Raw genomic sequence first — 21,381 nt, forward strand, 5'->3', positions numbered from 1 at the left:
AGTGATACATTCTAATGAATGATTAGCTGAATAGAAAACAAAAAAAAATATATATTATGTATCCGGTAGAAATCAAGACCAACACTTATTTAAAATTATAGTTTTCTTGGGCCCCAAGCGTCGCAGCTAATATGTGAATAGTGCGCTGTGTTCATAAAAATCGTTAAAATGCAACGACACACTAAAAAACTGATTTCAAAATGCGGTGAGTTGAGTTGAGTCGCGAGTCTAAATGGCGTGATACGGTTTGATGGCGGTGCGACAATAAAAAAAATTACTTCGATTTTATGGACAATTTTTAAATCATAATGGCCACTAAATCGAAGTATACCTGTAGTTGTCTTTCTAATAACAAATATCTATTTCTTTCTGTTTGTGTTTGAAAAGCTAACCCAACCTTGAATTTCATTATCATCAGATACCGAAAAAAGTGACTTTAGTGACATTTTGTTGGAAATATTGACTTTTTAGTGACCAGGTCGAAAAAAGTGACCAAGATACTAGAAAGTGACTTGCTACCAGCCCTGTGATTGATATGTCTTCCAATGAGCAATCTTGCCAAACCATGAAGTTGGGCACGGTAAAAAATAAGCACCATGCTATCAATAGTTCTGCACTTGGTTTCGCACTACTGTTGAATCTTGACAAAATCAAGGTAACAGCACTTGAATTAAACGTTGCATGCTTTGATTTGAAATAAAAAAAAAGTTAAATTAACATTTCCGCCTGACTAAGATTTAAACCACTAATCTTCGGAGTGCAAGTCTAGTGTCTTACCTCGACACCAACTCGCATCTGTTGACAGTGGTTGAGTTGATCTCAATCAGTTTCTACAACGAGCTGTCAATAATTGCTTTCATACAAAAGACATGATGTTCAAAATCAACGACTTTTCACTTCAGAGTCTAGTTCTAGAGACAGTAGAGCAAATCCAAAGTTAGAACCCTTCAAATCATGGTGATTGGTGTTTTGAATTGAGTCAAGTGATCAATCTATTCAATCGAACGTGCTGATTTTTTACCGTGGGTGTATCACAAACTGGGGGGATGCGAAATGGAAATCAACAAGCAATCTTAAATTTTCGTAAAAATGATCTGAGTGTACCTAGAAATGTATGGTTATGATTTGGTCACGCTAAAAAATGTTATATAATTTATATAACACAAAGACCACCAACTGTTAAGAAAAGTTGTACTTGGTCTAAATTATACATGAGAATTTTACAACTTTTCTGAAATATGTTTCTAACTAACATACGGCTAGCAACTTTCTGAATAAGTATATTTATTGGGTTAATTGCCTACACCGAAATGATTGAGAATTGTGTGAAGTGTTTTAAGGGTGGCGACTTCCGGTTTGGGAAATAATCGCGAAAACGACGAATGGATGTAGGGAATTGATTATTATTTATTTATTTATTTGATTTTACATCATTTAACTTAATAAAACCTCCATCCTCGACTGCGACCCACGCTCTCCAGGTCCTGGTGCACATGGCCAATCCACCTAGCTCGCTGCACCCCACGCCTTCGTGTTCCGACCGGATTCGTGGCGAACACCATCTTTACAGGGCTGTTGTCCGCAATTTTTGCAACATGCCCTGCATGTATCCTTCCAGCTTTAACCACCTTCACGATACTGGGTTCGCCGTAGAGTTGGGCGAGCTCGTGGTTCATTCTTCGCCGTCAAACACCGTTCTCCTGCACGCTGCCGAAGATCGTCCTCAGCATTCGGCGTTCGGAAATCCCAAGAACTTGCAAATCCTCCTCGAGCATCTTCCACGTAGGGAATTTGTGTAGGATGTAATCTAAGAAGGCAATCTTTTAAACAAGATGGCGTTTTCAGAGTTTTGAAGTACAATTACATTCTTCATGATACGTGATGTAGACTAGCTTGATGTAAAACGTCAAACTAGTTATTTGCAGTAAAATCCAGACTCATCGTTTCTGAATTTAAATAACGTAATATAAACCGAACATAGCGTAAGAATTTTGACTTATCACAAAAAGTTAAACGTCTCATTTTGATTCTGCTCCTCAGAACTTTAAACATATAATGGAAGCAGTGCACTTTGCTCTCAGACATAACAACAAATTAGGTCATCATTGAATTAAGCTGAAAATATGTGCATCTTCAAAAAGTAAGGGAAACTCAGGTAAACAAATACAAAGTTCAATGCATCAATCAACAGTTTGAACTGTTTCGATCTTTCGATCGCATCGCTTCATTTTTGACTCTCTATTTCATTCTCCTATAATCCATACCCAGAAAAGTTCACCGACTCGGATAACCTCTATACCTCACCCGAAGAGAACAGCCCGTCTTACTTGCGGCCCTATCAGCTGGTGATACGTAGCGCAGCGATTCGTTCGCGAATGGCTTATCAAATCAATGCCTCGGACGGTTGTATGCTATCTGACAGTGGTATTCAAAAACCCGCATCGGATCGAGGCAACAGCTTAAGATCGACGATCGCCAAAGCGACGACCATTCAGTTCTTCAACGAATTTCGCGAGGATCGGTGGTTGCGCTCTCTGTAGAGAAAAATGTTTCGGTTAGGCAAGCAAAGTTTTACCAAGTTTAAAGACCAGCTCAGTGGTCAGCGATCGTTGGTGGGAAGGATTAGCAGTGAACTGTCCAAGCGTAGTTTGTCGTCAGGATCGGCCTTACCGGAAAGTGCGGATGTCGTCATTATCGGTTAGTATTCTATGTTGGTGAAATGTTGCCTAAAATGAAAGTTCTGTGCTGTTTGCATCTTATTGCTGTGGAATTGTTGAAGCATCACGACTGCGCATCATACGTTTAGGAAAAAACTTTTAAAACTGATGATTTACAGTGGTAAAATCGAGCACAAATTTATGCTGTTGTAATGTAACTGTGTATTCTAACAAAAGCTTCTGTTACAACTGTAGATCAACAGTTTCAAACTCTCAAACATGGATGACCTGCAATATCTCAGATTACGCCTTTCCATATACATCAGTGAGCATGGTTGAACTTCCAGAAGATCAGCTACGCTTTTCTCCACGGCTACAAGATGTTTTTGAGGCAGCAGAAACTCCAGGACATTTTGGATGACCTAGAAAAGCCTAAATGATTTCCTAATGTCTTTTGATCGTTCATGAATGAATACGTTCGAATACATATCGTGCCATTGTAAAGACAAAAAACCTTTCAGTTACTGAACTCAAAATAAATTTTAATGGCATAGACATAAATCTGTATTTTATACTAAATTTCGTTAATTTAGGCAACTTTCAAAGCTCTTCATCTCACACCCAAACATCCTACAAGATTCAATGGATATAGCTAAGAACGTATCACAACAGTGTGGAGTCATGAAGCTACGTCTACAGCTGAAGACCTTAAATTATCAATTTCAGGACAGTTTGGATAGCCTTGAATATCTTAAAAATATCTTATGGTCTCAAACATCCACAAAATTCAATATTGGGTTGATCACATAACGCAACTCTGTATAGCAAATATTAGGACAGCTGAGTTCTGATCTCAAGGTTTCAACTAAAAATATTTTCCTCATTTCGCATCGATACTGTCCGGTGTTCAAATTGCCACAAACGAACTCAATTCAAGCGGTAGCCCAGTTTCGATTTCGATAACCTTGACGATCCTCACCGAGAAATCGTGCTGCGATTGACGTGCGTTCAATTAGAGTGTTAACACAACCGGATTATCGCTCGAATGGAAAGTCGCGCGTCAAAGGTTACAACGCCCTTATCAGGCTAATTATGCCGATTAGCTCTCCAATGCACAGGACTTGGTCCGTCTACAAACTTGTTTGCAAACAGCTTTCCAGCAGCGAATCTGAGTCCAAACAAAATGTATTTTTATCACCTGTTGTTTTCTGAGCTCTGTTTCTTTATTTTTTCAACGACAACGTTGAACAGGAGGCGGATCAGCTGGATGCAATACGCTGTATCAGCTAACGAAGCGAGGCATACGTGCCGTATTGCTGGAGCAGGCCAAGCTCACAGCGGGCACCACATGGCATACGGCAGGCTTGGTGTGGCGCTTACGCCCAAATGACGTGGAGATCAAGCTACTGGCAGCGACCAGAAACCTGTTGATGAGCCTGGAAGAAGAGACCGGGTACAATTCGGGATGGATCAACAACGGTGGCCTGTTCATCTCGCACTCGGACGAACGCTTGGATGAATACAAGCGGTTGGCTACGCTCGGCAAGTGCTTCGGCATTGAAAGTGAGATCCTGACACCGCATGAAGCCCAAAAGGTGTTCCCACTACTCGACCCAGCGGCCTTCACGGGAGCTTTGTACTCACCGGGAGATGGCGTCGTAGATCCAGCTATGATGTGCACAGCGCTTACTAAGGCAGCCTTGGCAAACGGAGGAACCGTAGTGGAGGACTGCACGGCCACCAAGATCGTAACGGGAGAGAACCTGCTGGGTGTCAAAGATGTCCGAGGCATCGTTACCAACAAGGGAACCATCCGTACCAATACGGTTGTGAACGCCACAGGCGTTTGGGGAAGGGACCTCATCGAACCGCTGGGCGTCCATCTACCTCTGATCCCGATGAAGCATGCGTACGTCATCTCGGAAACGATGGAAGGCGTCCACCAAATGCTGCCCAACATCCGCGATCACGACTATTCGATATACTTCCGCATTCAAGGCAAGTCCATCTGCATGGGAGGTTACGAGAACAACCCTGTCCTGCTGGATCGAGTCCCCAACGACTTCCACTTCGGTTTGTACGACCTGGATTACTCCGTGTTCGACACTCACATCCAGGGTGCGGTGAAGCTTTGCCCTGAATTCGGCACCGCTGGAATCAAGAGTACAATCTGCGGACCGGAATCCTTCACGCCTGATCACAAGCCGTTGATGGGGCCGGATCCCCTGATCAATGGGTTGTTCCACAACTGCGGCTTCAACTCGGCCGGTATGATGCTGGGCGCCGGATGTGCCGAACAGCTCGCTCAGTGGATCATCCACGACAGACCGGACCTGCACATGTTTGCGTACGATGTCCGACGGTTTTCTCCGAAACAGAAGAAAGCCGTCAACTGGGCCACCGAGAGAAGCCACGAGGCGTACGCCAAGAACTACAGCATTGTGTTCCCGCACGATGAACCGCTCGCCGGTCGGAACTTCACCGTAGATCCGTTCCACAAGGTAGGGTATCTCAGACGTTCGTAATTCGATTTTCTGAGCATAACGATATCGAAATTTCAGCAAATGATCCAACACGGAGCGGTTATGGAGGAACGGCACGGTTGGGAACGGCCAGGATACTTCCTCCCGGAAGACACCGTGGTGGTCCAATCGTACGATTGGTACGGATACTATGACTATCCGAAGAATACCAACACCAACTACGAGGAAACTCTGAAGAAGGACTACACCTTCGGATTCCCGGAGCATCACGATTTGGTTAGTTCGACTGGGGAAGTGGAGTTGAGGTTATAACGCAACTAATCGCTTCCTTTTCATAGATTGGAGAGGAGGCACTGACTTGCCGTCAAGAAGCGGCTATGTTTAACCTTAGTTACTTTAGCAAGTTGTTCCTGACTGGTAGCCAGGCCAAGGAAGCCGTTGAGTGGATCTTTGCCGGTGATTTGAACAAACCTATCAACAAGTAAGTGCATGTTCAAAACCTTTCTTATAGTTTTTGTCATGTCATGTCCATGAATGATTGCAAATTCAGATAGGAACACTATACGATTGATTATCCTAAGCATTCTTTTTGAGTTCAAATTGAGCCTAGATTTCATCACGTTCTCACACAGCTCTTTCAACTTCGGGTCTCTGGAGCTCTTAAAATACTGCAGAAACCTTCTCTACATAATTTTTAGTAGAGATCCTGGGTTTTAAAGGCCCATTGTGCATATATTTGAGTTAGGTTCCATGCTAGCCCAATAAAAGGACCGGAACTGATTACTCAATCTAAGATTGTGGTAAAAAACCTGTACGATCTACTGAAGTTTAACTATCGTATAACATCTTATTCCATCTTCTAGAACCGTCTATACTTGCGCGTTGAACAAACGCGGTGGCGTTGAGACCGATGTGACCATCAGCGTTGTGGAATCAGGCCAAGGCGAACTCCACGATCCAATCTTCAAGGTAACATTCCCCCGCGTAGAACATCATTTCAACAACGTATTGCATGACCATCCATCCTATCCAAACAGGGACGAGGCTACTACATTGTGGCTGGTGGTGCTTCGGCGTACCACACCAAGTCGCACATTTGGGCAGCGATCCAGGAGAAGGCCCTGCGTGCCGTCGTTACCGATCACACCGAAGAGCTGGGCGTACTCTCGGTCCAGGGACCGAAGAGCCGCGAGATCATCCAGAAGATCACCGATTTCGATCTGAGCGACGAGGAGAAACTGCCACCCAACTCCACTGCCATTCTGAGCATCCAGATCAATCCGTTCTACAAGTGCAACGTACGAATCTTGCGGGTTAGCTTCGTCGGAGAACTGGGCTACGAGTTGCACATTCCGGAGGAGAGTTGTAATGACGTGTACAACGCGCTGATGAAGGCCGGTTACAAGGAAGGTCTGAGGAATGCCGGATATCGTGCACTGTACTCGTTGAGCAGCGAGAAGGGCTACCATCTGTGGGGATACGATTTGCGATCGGATGATACGCCGGTGGAGGCAAATTTGGGATTCACCTGTAGGAAGCGTGGCGACTACCAGGGACGGGCTGCCATCGATAGGCAGCTGGAGAATGGAGTGAGCAAACGGTTGGCGTTCTTCACGCTGAACGAACAGGTAAGGGTTATCTAAATGAAGTATTTCCTTACGTTAAACAGAGGGAGATTTCGTCATTTTAGCGATTTTATTGCGCACTTCACCCCAAAATGAACTATCTCAAAAGTTGTAGAGTGCAGAAAAAGTGTGATAAAAGTGCACGTTTGCATCAGATCACCTCGATGTATTCAGCGCAGTTGTTTCTTGAACTACAAGTAATAAGTGCAGCGGAGACATCATTATGATTCGACGTAACCCTAAGCTGCTATCACTCTTTCAATGAGCGTGCACACTTTTGTGACGGTCCAACTTGGGGTTAAATCAGCAATAATGAATGGCGCCTTCATTATGCTGTCGTGCTACACTGTCTTCTAGATTTTTTTTAGTAAGTAAATGCGCTTCTTTTGATGTATTCAGCATTATGAGCTATCCCCCTGAAAGTGAAATCGGAAAATCATGTTTGAGCTTTTAAATATACAAGGTTAGCGTTAGCGTAGTTACGGTATACTTCGTAGAGTTTGTTTTTGTTATTGGACGATAAGTTTGTACTTTCATTCCAGTACTAACGTGTTAGGAACATTTTTCCATATTTCTCTATATTACTATATAAACCTACATTGTCTTTGGGCCACCACTTTTAAATCACCACGTAGAAAGCATACAATTTTACAGAACACACTTTTTATAATAAGGATTGTAAGGAGAGGATTTTCAAACATTTTTAAGTTTTGAACCGCCCTACTCCAGATCGATCAATTGGCAACGATTGGCTGTTAGGCAGGCGAAAAGGATTCTACAAAGGTAATCGTCGCAGCGCATATCTCATGAACCGTCGTTGAACAGACTTGCTCCTTAAGACGCCGTTGTTGTAATGGGGAGTCCAAACAATCGAACAGTATTCCAGGATGGAGCGAGGTAGAGAACAGTAGAGTAAAGTGGGGCAAAAGTTCGAGTGGGGTAAGAGTTTCTTTTTAAGATTTCTAGCTCAATTCAAAACAAATCTTATAAATGTCATTGTGGTTCAAATGCTATTCAAGTAAGAGACTTTTACTCCAAATATCATAAAAATCGATTGAGATTTGGAAAAGTTATGGATATTTGTTGTTTTTCGACGTGAATATTGTAATTTTTGGTCAAACTTTCGTTGCAAGGAACCAATTGAAGATAAAATCTTTTTCAATATTTTATGTAAGGGCGTTTCTAGGCCTATCATAAGGTTGCTTTGACGTGTATTAGATTTTGCATAAATGCTTGATAACAATTTTTGGCCCATAGTGGGGCAAAAGTTCGAATCAGCGGGGCAAAAGTTCGACCCATGTATAAAATCACGGACAAATTTGGGGACGGACCCGGTGTAGTGGTTAGAACACTCGCCTCTCACGCCGAGGACTTGGGATCGAATCCCATCCCCGACATAGTCACTTATGACGTAAAAAGTTATAGTGACGACTTCCTTCGGAAGGGAAGTAAGGCCGTTGGTCCCGAGATGAACTAGCCCAGGGCTAAAAATCTCGTTAATAAAGTCAAACCAACCAACCAACGGACAAATTTTCAAATTGCCTAAAATCCACATATTATCTTCAAATTTAATTAAATTTGTCTGATCGTGTGAAAACTGTCACCAAAATTTTACATTTCCACTTAGTTTTGCGAAAAACTGTTATTTTTGAGTATATTACAATTAACCCGGTTTAGGGCAATTTTTTGATGAAAATTTAGTGTGTATTTTTCGGCAAACCTAAGTTTACGGCTGGTGTAAAGTATGCCTGTCATTAAAGGATCGATATTTAGTGTTTTAGCCAGCGAACTTTTGCCCCACACTAGATTCGAACTCTTGCCCCACCGGTGGGCAAAAGTTCGAATAAGACAATCAATTTTGAAACTGTTATAACTTAAAATGGGTAAATATTTAAACACAAGTTTGTTCAGCACAATTATAGCCAATATGTTGAAGGTTCACTGTATGGTATTTGTTTTGTTTAAACTGCTATTGTTTTCCTGGAAACTTTGATTATACCACTAAGGTCGAACTTTTGCCCCACCTTACTCTACAAAGATTTCAGACAGTAAATTTCCGCAAACTCCTTGACTGTTCTGATGATGAATCCAATTACTCTGGAGGCTTTACCAACGGCGTAGTCCACATGTTGTTTGAACGATAGCTTTGTATCCAGGATCACTCCTAAATCCTTGACTTGGCTGACACGTTTGATTTCTTCTCCTGACTCCCATCCGATTCAGATTACACCAATCCGCAAAGGAATTCAGCTGTTGGGAGAAAAAATAGCGGTCGTCGATGCAACAAATACGGAGGTACAGTTTGAAGGTCATCCGCGTACGATTATCGTGGTCCTTCAATTACCAGGTTCACATCATTGAAGTAGATCAGGAAGATGAATGGTCCCAAATGGCTAATTTGCGGAATTCCCGATGTAGCAGCAAACGAAGAAGAATAACAGTCTCCGGCTAGGTGTCGACCGATGAGATATGACTGAAGGCATTGGAGAAAACGGCCATGTATCCCAAGCCGATCAAGTTTAGCGACAGCAACGTTATGATTCAGCTTGTCGAATGCTGCAGTCAAGTCTGTGCAAATTACATTGGTTCGAAAGCGTTTCGACATAGGTACTCTCGGTTATGTATGAAGTTAAACAGAGTAGATTGGTAGCTGTGGAGCGACCTGTCACGAATCCATGTTGATCGACGCTAATGTAAGGTTTACAGTGAGCAAGTCAGCATAACGAGTTCGAACAGTTTTGCAACAGCGCAGAGCGAGGTAACAGCGTGATAGTTGCCAACATCATGCTTGTTGTCGCTCTTGTGGACAGGAAACATGTGTACGAGCTTCCAAGTGGATGGAAATAATCCATTGGCCAACGAAAGACGACATGAAGCAGTGGTGAAATTAAGTCTCGCATGTGCGTTTTAAGAATTACTGACGGAACACCATCGGGTCCCGGATTATAAGACGTTTTCAGTTTCGAGCAGGCTCTGATAATCTTTGTTAATGTCTACGCTACTCAGAGTTTAGCCGAATTGTGGAACATTAGTGGCGGCGAGTGTGATATCTTCGTTGCTCAATATTTCATCATTGAAAACACTGGCGAATTTATCGGCGAATAGATTGCATACATGTATGTCCGGTGGTGAGGAGGCCACGTTTCCATTCAGCAACATACACGACGGCAGTCCAGTGTGCTTCAAATCAATTATGTGTTTTTGGGCTAATTTCAAGCTTTAAAAATTTATAACTACCGAACGGAACATCGAAACTTATCGGAAATACCTCGACACAGTAGCTTATTCAATTCTACGAACTTTTGTCGAACACGATTTCACGAGCAATGGATGCAAGTTTTACATAGTTTGGTTGAGGTTTATGCTTCAAGGTTCTAGAAAATAACTATTTTAGGGGAGAATTTTCTCTGAAAAACATACCTGTGTGTAAATTTTGGATTTTTAATTTCCAGTACATGATGATTTTTCATATTTAAAACTCAATCCCGTTTAAAGTTTTTATTTATCCTACGAGAGTAAATTGTAAAAAATAGGTAATTAGGATGCACATTTGTAAATCCGCTGTGGGTGACCAAGAGCACACCCATGAGCTTCGAAAAATGTTAAAAATGAACACGTTAGCATTGCTTCCTCTCAGTCGATGATGATGATTGTTTTCAAATCGTTCTGAATAGTCAATGAAATGCGATCAAAACAATCATCACTCGGAAAGAAAAAGCAATGCTAACTTGTTCAATTCATTCATTCGTCGGTACATGTGTCATCACGATTTGACTATCATCAAGTTGCAATGGACCTATGCTGCCCATAACTGCATATTTGTAACATTCGACAAAAGTAGGCATTGAGTAAATGGAATACCAAGTGTGCATTTTATGGCAGTATGGGAGGAAACTAAAATTTCTAAAAATTGCCAGAAACTCAAAAGTGCTTATTTGAGGCTGATATTTTGTAAAACTCATATCGCATACTAGGTGAATTGTCTGAAAATACTTCTGATATAAATTTCATTGCCAGTACTTTATGAGGCTCATTTATAATCTCAATGTTACTGTTATGCGGTTATAATTACCAATGTGACAAAACAACTTGGTATTTTTTTCGAATTTTCTAGAACAATCTCACAGATTTCAGTAAGTTGATCGAAAATATTTATCATTTGATGACTCTCCATGGTATTAACCTTCGGGCTGTCGCGCTGTTGTACTTTGTACAACAGTTGTGATTTATATGCTATCATTTTGCAACAAAGATATCTATCTACACCAAACCAAAACGTATTCCTCAAGAATTTTCTTAAGAACAATACTCGACAGTTTTTATTTACAGTATGGTCCTTTAGAATACGGTAAAATCAACAAATGTACATGGAATTCGCATAATAGTGAACGCACTATTTACGGTTCAAGGAAACCACAGTTTCAAATCGTTATATCTCAAAATTCAGATAAGATAGAAACTTGGGGTCTTTAGTAAAGTTGTTCTGGAGTTGAAGCACTATCTGATGGTACCTCATTTAATTCAGAACTTGACCGCTAGGTGGCACTAGAGGGCATGGAAGTTTTACTTTTGTTTTGCAGATATTTCAGGAGCCAGTCCATTTAGAAAGATGATGTCTTCGGCAAAGTTGTTTAGTATGTTAAGGACTATCACTGTTCAAACTAGTTAATTCAAAATGTTGCAACTAGGCGGCACTAGTGAGCATAAAACTTTTGTTTGCAGATATCTCAGGAACCTGACCACTTAGAAAGATAGTATCTTCGGCAAAGTGGTTCAGTGGCTCAAGGGCTATCATTAATTGAACCAAAAAAATAGGATATTTTGTCACCAGGTGGCGCTAGTGAGCATGAAATTTTTGTTTTACGGATACTGCAGGATCTTGACTTCACGAATTTGACGTTTGAGCGGTGCCGAATTCACTCGTTGCTATGGTCACATAAATAACACGGCACCGCTCAGTGAACTCGGCATACTGCCCATAATTGCAAAACAGTCACATTCGACATTTTTGACAAATTGGAGTTAACCTTTCGGCCGTCGCGGGAATTTTTGTAACGCGAGTAGTTGCGCGTTGTACTTTGTACAACACCCTTGGTTTTGCGAATATCCCAGGAGTATGAACACTTAGAAAGATGGCACCTTCGGCAAAGTTGTTCAGAAGCTCAGGGATTATCATTATTTTACAAAATCTCGAACTTTAATGATTAAACAAAGAAAGAAAGAAAGCTTCTCCTGGCCAGCTGCACCATCGTCCTCTTGGTCAACCGCGCCGTCCTACGAGCTCCTCCTGACTTCCGAGTTCCTCCAGCACTTCCGAGCTCGTCGTCCGATCAGCCAGCATCCGCACCTTCAGCCTCGTTCTCAGCATCTTGGCCTCCAACTCTTGGGCACCTCGTCCAAGCCACCTCCCGTCCAGACTCCACCTTCCGTCCAGGCTCTACCTCCTCACAGAGATTCTGCCTCCTCGTCCAGGTGCTTCCTCGTGGTCCCTCATTGAAGCCGCCTCAGCGTTCCTGGGCCCATAACCTGTTGAAATAAAACGACTACAAAACAACAAGGCTCTTCCGCTCCACACCGCTCCTCTCTTTTATTTCATGTCTGGGTACTTATATTTATATTTACAATCTATTCCGACTACCTCTACAATTCTTACCCAAAATATCTCCACTGCAGGGTGTGTGATGTACCTGCTCTTCAACACATTGAGCTCCATTTGAAATGACATTTCTTTTCAACTGCGTATTGCGATAAAAGAAAAATGCTTTTCTTGACCATTTCTTGCAAGAAATTTTCCACGCATCGAGATAGGCGATTACTTTTCTGTTGAAGTGCCTACTTCGCTTAACACGATAGAATTTGCTTTCAAATAGTGGTAATCGCAAGTGGTTTTGATTTTCCACATACTAGGTATGATTTTAAAAACTTAAGCGAAGTATGCACTTCAACAGAAAAGTAATCGCCTATCTCGATGCGGGGGAATTCTCTTGCAAGAAATGCTCAAGAAAAGCATTTTTCTTTGATCGCAGTACGCAGTCGAAAAAAAATTTCAATTCAAATGGGGCTCACTGTACGAAATTACTTGACCATTTCTTGGGCAGAAATTTTTACTTTTCTTGAGCGGAACAGCATACTTAGCTTGAAAATAAGCCCAAAAACACATTTTTAACTTGAAGCATACTGTAATCTTTATCAAATGAGCAGAAAATTTGACCAGACATTGTTCTTACTATGAGAATTCAGAATACTGCTTGACCGGAAGATTTAGAGATATGTTTTCAAATGTGAACAGGTCTAGTATCCCGAGCAAAGTCGAATAACTACTGCATAACATAGTGACAACAAAGTATACATCATGAACTCATTTTATTATTTTTTGTTATCAATAGGAAGACTCTTGTTATTCACGAATTTAAAGTTGTCAGATCGAGGATGCCACCGACGATTGAATGACGTGAAATATTTGTTATCATAATTTGATCTAAATAACTAATTGATAACATAATGAGTTATCAATGAGGGAAATTGGCTGTATAACAAAACTTGTTATCAACCTGTTTCAAATGATAAAACAATGAGACATTAATATGATAACTTTAATATAAACTTATGTTGCCTGCTTATTCATCCACAATGAAAACAAATTAAGTCATCAAACAATCTTCATCGGACAACTCAACTTGTTATCGTTTTGTTACTCAACTTTGCTCGGGATGTAATCATATTTACGGGTTAAAAAAGCCTCAATCTCTTGAAAATAAAGTGGGGCGCAGGGATGGGAAATGTACTTTACCACCTCGACGTTCACATTTTTCTACACGACGACCATCAAAATCCAAAGCCATTCAAAACAAAAAAAAATCACGGCTTTTCAAAACTGTAATCTTCTTCTTCACAACGTTTTTTCAAACCCGAATGCGAAATGACTCGAGCACAGTGGTGATTTTTCACATGATTTTTCCAGTTTTCGGGGTTTTGCATTTTTGCTCGATAAAGGGAGCATGAAATTGAACTTGTTTATACACTACCCGCCATAAGTATGGAATCGCATCATCTAGTATTGCAACACCTCAATTGAATATTGCATGATCGATGAATTATCTAAAAATTTCTCACAGAACACAGAAATTCCTAAAGCGGTTCATATTAAAATTCCTCTTGATTTAGAAACTCCTTCGAAATAGCATAAATAATTGCCTCGAAGCTCTACTTAGAATTCATTTAAGTATAATTCAAAGAATGTTTCATACGGAGTTTTCACATAATTTTTCCTAAACATTGTTTTAAAACTCAATGTTTGGAAATGGAATGTATGGTTCATGAGCCAGAGCCGTCTAAAATATGACCAATTTACATGCACACTAGCGCCACGTAGCGGCAAAATTGCTAACCAATCAGTGCTGCCTCAGATTGCTTTTAAGCTTCTGAACAACTTTGCTGAAGACACGACCCAAGTAACCATGGAGCATTATATCATTGCATATATAATGCAGCTGCATTGCCGTAAGCCTACCATTAAAGTAGTTTAAAAGTGGAAAAGGGCCCTTTTACAGTTGCACTAATGCAAAAACGACGATAAAGCAATGAAGCAATTCATAGAGTAACATTAGTGCAGTTGTGCAATTTATAAAGTGATGTAAGTGCATTGATACATTTGTAATGTAGAGTTAATGCTTTATTGCTTGACAGCTCTTGAAATATGTCGAATAAAAGCAATGTTACATCAATATTGTTGATATGCAGTAGAATACGTGCAATGTTATAATGCTTGTGGTTACTTGGGGAACATTCTAAGTGGTCAGGTTCATGAGCAAGAGCCGTCTAAAATATGACCAATTTACATGCACACTAGCGCCACGTAGCGGCAAAATGGCGCATTAAAAATTTCATCTGATGAACGCCGTAAGGCTTCTGAACAACTTTGCTGAAGACCGCAGCTTTCTAGAAAGTAAGGTTTCCAAGATATTGCGTTATTAGTGTTATAGTTTACGGGTGATGCTAAACTTTTCGAGGTGCTGCAATATTCAACTGGGGTGTTGCAATACTGAATTATGCGATTCCATACTTATGGCGGGTAGTGTATGTATCGCAACGGAATGATTGTGCTCTTGCTATTAGCGCTAATAGATTTCAATTAGTTGAAAACACAAGCGAAATATTAGCGATTGAATTATTTAACATTTTTTTCAATCATTTACCTCGAGATGGCTGCCCAAACGCGATCATAGTGGAGAGACAAAAACATTCAAGCAGTGTGTGAACCGTTGGCAGCGCAACGCCTAATGGTATACTCCACTGCACTGTGACGTCACGCATCAATTTTGACAGGCACTGGTCCTGTTGTTTACAGTTTGGACTTAGTGCTTTTTTTGAATCATTCTTAATTTCGTGAAAGTTTGCCGGGAGGAGAGGTCAAATCCACTGCAGATACCCACGGATCGTATTATTCTATCTTCCTACCGTGGAAAATCGTCACCATAACATGCTGGTGATAGGAATGCGAAGATGAAAAAATAATGGAAAAAACGACTAAGTCCGAAACGTAAACAACAGGACCAGCCGCTGTCAAATAAGTGAGGTTAGGCTCGTCATATGCAGCGCTCTATTGATGCTGCACGGAGAAATATTTTTACCTAATTTTTGAGTTTACTTTACCCAAAATTAAGTATATCGATTATAGTTTCAACCTAAAATCTCTCGGTTTTCTCTTTCTCCCACACGAATGTTGTCAAAAATAGAGAGAGCTTCATCTACCCAATGGACTTTGGCCCAATAAGCCAAATTTGGGTAAATGCAACTTTTCTTATGTTTGGGTGGAAAGAACTCAATTTTGCGTTAAATTAACCCAAAATTGAGTATATATTTCTAATGGAATTAGAGCCAAACTACCTAGTGGGGACCTTGGAAATTTAGCCAAAATTGAGTTATTGGGCTCAACTACGGAATTGCGTTGAAACAACCCAAAATTGAGTTGAATTCCGTCTCCGTGTGCTACTGCTTTGTGGTTTGGTTAACTGGCAGTGGTCACAGTTCCCAAGCCTGGTGGAGCGTATTTCCCGGATGGGGCGCATTATACCAATTTACCTACTTGCCTGCCGTTGGGTTTTGAAAGACCTCCTCCTCAGACCCGAACACAGGACCGGGACGGCTGCAGGTCGCTTGCTGGTTTTGTTCATATCTCTGTAGTTACACGTTCAATTGAAACTCTATATGGCGCATTCAAAAGACAATGAGGTAATCTCACTTCGTAGGTATTTTGACATACACATTTTTTGAATTTTGTTTACTCAATTCTTACTTAAAGTTGTGACAGTATTCAACAAAAAAAGAAACTGAAAAAACATGGCTGACTTTCCCAGCACTAGATCGAATATAATTTTCAATCAATGCGTGTTAGAGAATTTTTTTATAAAAATAATTTTTCGGTTATGTAAATGTAAAACCAATAATTTAATAGATAAGTGGGATAAGGATAATTCTGATCTAACGGCTGAGTCACATTTCACATTCAATTCAATTTGCTTATCCATTGCACAGTTAATTAATGATCATGTAGGCAATTCCCGCCTAAGGAAACTTGCTGTTATAAGGTTTTAACGTGTTGAAGTTTACATGTACACGACGAAACACGTGTCAAATGTACGAATTGAAATTGAAACTGCGGAAAGAAACCACGTGCTCCGGTGGGGATCGATCCCACGGCTCCCTATTCGCTAGATGGGCGCTTTAACCTACAAGCTGCGGAGCCCCTTGAGAGACCCCGACGCTCGAAGGCGAACTGAACTCGATTACCCCAAAGCACATGGGATCATCATTTCGCAGTCTAAACTTCTTTCGGATATATGAGATGTAATACTGTTTCATATGGTATGCCCAGGGCTGTTAAGTATCATGACCGACTTGCGACACTGACGAAAATAGTTTTCTCACTGCCACTGGACGAAGCTATATTTCATGTGCTCACTTCGTCACGGACGGAGCTCTCACGAGAGCAATTTAAATGTTGTTTTGTTATTAACATTTCTATCTGGGCACTTTCCGTTTTGATTTCCCTAGACTGAGAAAGCCATAAAATCACAATTTCTATCTAATTTTCGAGAATTTCGGGAATTAAATGTGTTTGATAAGTTAAGTGAATATCCTTCCATGATTCCAGCTATATAAATAACAATCATACCAGGTAATGAACTCAAAATTAACAAGTCTACGATTCCGTCACAAGCTGTAACGACAGAAAAATGAAAAAGAATTCGAAAAAAAACCTCTGTCATTGTTTCGTCGTCCGATGACAGTGAGGGAAGCTTCTACATAAAAATCGCACGACACTTTCTATTTACATTGACGCCTTCCACTTAAGGGACGAATGACCTTCGGTTTAAAGTCTCTCTCAAACAACAACAAAAACAACAACAATAACGCCTTCCAGCCCTGGGTATGCCCTCTTTAACATCTAGGAAAAGTGTACCAGTTATGGCTATAGTAGTTCCCTATTTGGCCATATGTGTTTTCTCGAAAACTTTCACATTTTCAATATTTTTGGATGTTTTAACATCAAGATTTATTTGATATCAAACTACTAAAACGCACAGCATGATTAAACATTTGAAAATAATCAAATTATCACGTATGGCGAAATAAGGAACTTTTAAGTCCATAACTGGTATACCTACCCTTATCCAATTTCTCTCGCCATTCCCTTACGGTACCTATCCATCTAGTATTCATTGCTTTCTTCTTTACGACTCCCTCTTACTTCGAGCAAAATGGACCAATATGCCGGTAAACAAATTCAAAACATAATTTGATCTTTATAACTAATTGATAACATAATGAGTCATCAATGGGGAAAATTGGATGAATAGCAAAACTTGTTATCAACTTGTTCCAAATGATAACACAACACAAATATTTATATGATATCTTCAGAATAAAATTGTGTTATCAAGTTTGGTGTGTTGCCTGCTTATTCAACCACAATGAAAACAAACTAAGTTATCGAAGGCTTGTTATCCGGATAACTCAACTTGTTATCTTTTTGTTACAAAACTTTGCTCCGGTTCGTATCTCCCACACGATCTACACATGCAGAAATCATCAAATGGCAAAGGAAGTTCTCAGATAATAACTGTGGAAGTGCTCTTAGAAAATTAAGCTGAGAAGCAGGCTGTGTCCCAGTGGGGACGTAACGCCCGAAAGAAAAAGATGAACTTCAAACAAATCATTCAGAGATTCCAGATCAGTTTATGAAAAATGGCCATTTTGATAAGACGTTTTGTGCAGAGATTTTCGAAGCTTACTTTTATTTATAATATTTTATATTTCGTGAATATTATTGGACATTCTAGGATTATAAGGTTTTGAAAATAATTATTTTTTTTGTCTACAGAACTTTTCAAAACTTATAAAAAAACTTTTTTTTCTAAAATATACTATGAGGACTGAGTTTTAAAAAATTTAAATTGTGAGGTACAAAGTGAATAACGTCTAATTAAAACTTAAAAATTATTAAATTAATTTAAAAAATCACAGATTTTCCTTATTTAAAATTTCCGTCCGAAACATTCAATGAATGAGTTTTTTTTTTCAAATAGGTTCGCAAAAGGTTTAATGGTGTAAACTGGGCTATGGATTTTAAATGTTGTTCCGATTGTTACGTCTGTTTGTCTGTGCCATCACTTTAAGGCAGCGTCCATTTATTACGTAACGCTAAAATTGAAAATTTTCGACCACCTCCTCCTCCCCCTCCGTAACGCTTTTTATATGAAAATTTTCAATGTTTTGTATGAGTCGTAACGCTTGACACTACTCCCTCCCCCTCCCCCTAGAGCGTAACGTAATTTGTGGACGCCGCCTAGGCATTTTTATCGAAATCTACAATTATGAGAGTTTAAAATCAGTAGAAAATTATTTTGTGGCAGTTAGAAGCTTATACCGTTTTGATTCATATTACGGACAGCTTCAAATTCCGGACACTCAACTTTGTATGGGAAACATTTCACAGGAAATGTTTCAATTTTTGCCGTTCAAAAGTTCTCAATTTCGAGGCTCGTTTTAGTAAGCTTTTTCTATAAATATCTTCGAAAATTTATAATGCCCAACTACCTTAGATGTCTCTTTAGTGGTTTGACGATTTCAATTGATGATTTGTCTGTTCCATTAATGATTATCATGAGCTGTCCGGAATTCGATTCAAAGTGTCCGGAATATGAGGCAAAAGTGAAGAAGCGTCCGGAATAAGAATCATGAAAAGGCCACACATTTTGATTTATTTAAAATTATTCAAGTTGTGGAAGCGTATTCTTTACCCACCATTCGAAAGATAAGGGCTTCCTACGCTCGATAGCGCTAAGGAATCAAACAGAATGATTTATTTTGTATGCTCTATGTTGGGTTATACTTCACTGAGTCCTTAAGTGTCCGTAATATGAATCAAAATAGTACTCATTTCAATTACTCACAATCAATAGTCTAACATTCAATTTTATCGAAAAAAATCTGTGCGAAGATCCTCATATGACTCTTGCGTCGGAATTAATCCCAATAATTTTCTACAAAAAGACGTCAGAAATTGCTTTCATACAATAGGCATGACAACTCAAAATCAACGACCTTTAATTTCAAAGACTAGTGCTAGACACAGAAGAGCTAATCCAACGTTAGAACTCTGCAAATCATGGTGATTGGTGTTTAAGAGTTCGATCCATTCAATCGACCGTGTTGATATTTTACCGAGAAAAATGAATCATGAGTCAATCACCAATCCTGTTTATCTTAATATTTCTGGGAACCTTTTTGAGGCTTACTATATTTAAAATATATAGATTTACGGTAATAAAAGTTGCAATAAAACGTACGATTTTGGCAACATATTTTTTTAGGCATGTTACCAAAATCGAACGGGCACTGTATCACGAAATTTGGCTGAACTAGATATATTTTTTTTTGTATTAATTACAAAAATTATTTTTTTTTTTGGTTTCAAAAGCCTCAATGAGGCTACCGTTTTGATTCACATTACGGACACTTAAGCTCTCTTCGAAGTGTAAGCCATCTAAAAGCATATAAATTTAATCAATCTACATTATATCTCAGCGTTATCATGCTATCAGGCCACTTACCTCCTGAATGGTAGGTGAAGATTTGAATTCCACAACTCTATTGAATTAAATAAATAGAAATGTTTGTCCACTTCATGATTCTTATTCCGGACACTACCGCACTTTTGGAAAAGTTAAATCGTTAAATAAACACTACCAGCCGTTAAAAAACCGTCAAATCTATTGGAGCATTGTAAATTTTCATGGATTGCTTTGTAAAAAGCTTAATAAAATAAGTCTCCTAATTGTGAGCTTTTGAACGGCAAATTTTGAAACATTTCAATTGAAACCTTTCCCATACAAAGCTAAGTGTCCGGAATTTGAATCAGAACGGTATAAACAACATTTTTTAGAGTTCCCCCATAAACAAGTTTGTAATATTTATCTCTCAATTTCCGTAGGTTCCCATCTGGGGCTTGGAGGCGGTGTATCGTAACGGAGAAATCGTCGGACACCTCCGGCGAGGCGAATATGGCTACACCCTGCAGAAGCCCATCGGACAGGCCTACATTACCCGGAAGGATGGCGACTACGTCACCAATGAGTACATAAAGAGCGGACATTACCAGATTGAAATCATGGGCAAGCTTCATGAAGCTCAGTGTCACCTCAGGAGCCCATTCGATCCGAAGGGCGAGCGGATATTAGGAATTTATAAATAAATTTTAACTAGTTTTACAACATTTTTACGACAATTGTTCTTAATCCTTGCGTATCACCTAAACTCCCATTATGCAGTCCATAAAAATTTATTGCATTTTGTCCTCGTCGGAGTGACATCGGTTTAGCATCGAAAATTTATGACAAGTCCTTCGGCACTCTCGGGCCCATCTCGGGAAAGTGAGAAAAGATCAACCACAAATTTGTCGAAATTCGATCCCCTCCTCATTAATTGCTCACACATAGGAAAACCCGACCTGTGGATTGCAACAGGATTGCAACTGATTTTATTACTTAACAGTTTTGTTTTCTAAAAATATATGTAATAATGTTGACTTGTTAGTAGGGTGATAAGATATAAAATTTTTTAACGAATTTCCCACTATTATTCAAAATAACAATTAAAAAAAATGAAACAGTATTAGTAACAAACTTTGATATAATTAAGATAGCACTTTGCAGTAATCCACTGGTCGGGAGGTGAAAGGAAAGATCCTCTTCTGCTGTGGTGGCTTCTTGGAGTTGAAGAGCCGTGGAAAAGAAAACAAATGAACGAAAATTGGGAAAGGTTGAAACTGCGTGTGGAGGGAAAAAGATCACCCGGCTCAAGTGCTCAAGTGGAACCAAACAAACGGTAATCGGATTCCGGACAGATTTTTCCGACCTTGCATGAGCGACGACGACGGGGTTCTTGTGAATTTTGTACGGGTGAAAGAAATAACATAATAAATTATCACTCATTTGTCTTAATTTGGTCACAGTGCTTAAGCCTGGCCACGCGACTTTTGACAATGGAGACGATTAGAGGATTTGTGGGATATGAATCTCCGAATATTTATTTAGATGATGTTCAGCATACAAG

The 21,381-nt window shown here is 39.8% G+C and overlaps 1 protein-coding gene across 1 annotated transcript; it reads left to right on the top strand.

The window, feature by feature from the left end:
• Positions 1-2,420: 2,420 nt before the first annotated feature.
• LOC5572760 (sarcosine dehydrogenase, mitochondrial) lies at positions 2,421-20,548 on the top strand. The gene is made up of 7 exons (XM_021841940.1): positions 2,421-2,697; positions 3,909-5,158; positions 5,219-5,416; positions 5,479-5,621; positions 6,004-6,109; positions 6,178-6,768; positions 20,261-20,548. The coding sequence occupies exons 1-7, from the start codon at positions 2,547-2,549 to the stop codon at positions 20,519-20,521; spliced, it is 2,700 nt and encodes an 899-aa protein (XP_021697632.1). The 5' UTR covers positions 2,421-2,546; the 3' UTR covers positions 20,522-20,548.
• The last annotated feature ends 833 nt before the right edge of the window (positions 20,549-21,381 follow it).

The sequence above is a fragment of the Aedes aegypti genome, chromosome 2 (genome assembly GCF_002204515.2).
Source record: "Aedes aegypti strain LVP_AGWG chromosome 2, AaegL5.0 Primary Assembly, whole genome shotgun sequence".
NCBI lineage: Eukaryota > Metazoa > Arthropoda > Insecta > Diptera > Culicidae > Aedes > Aedes aegypti.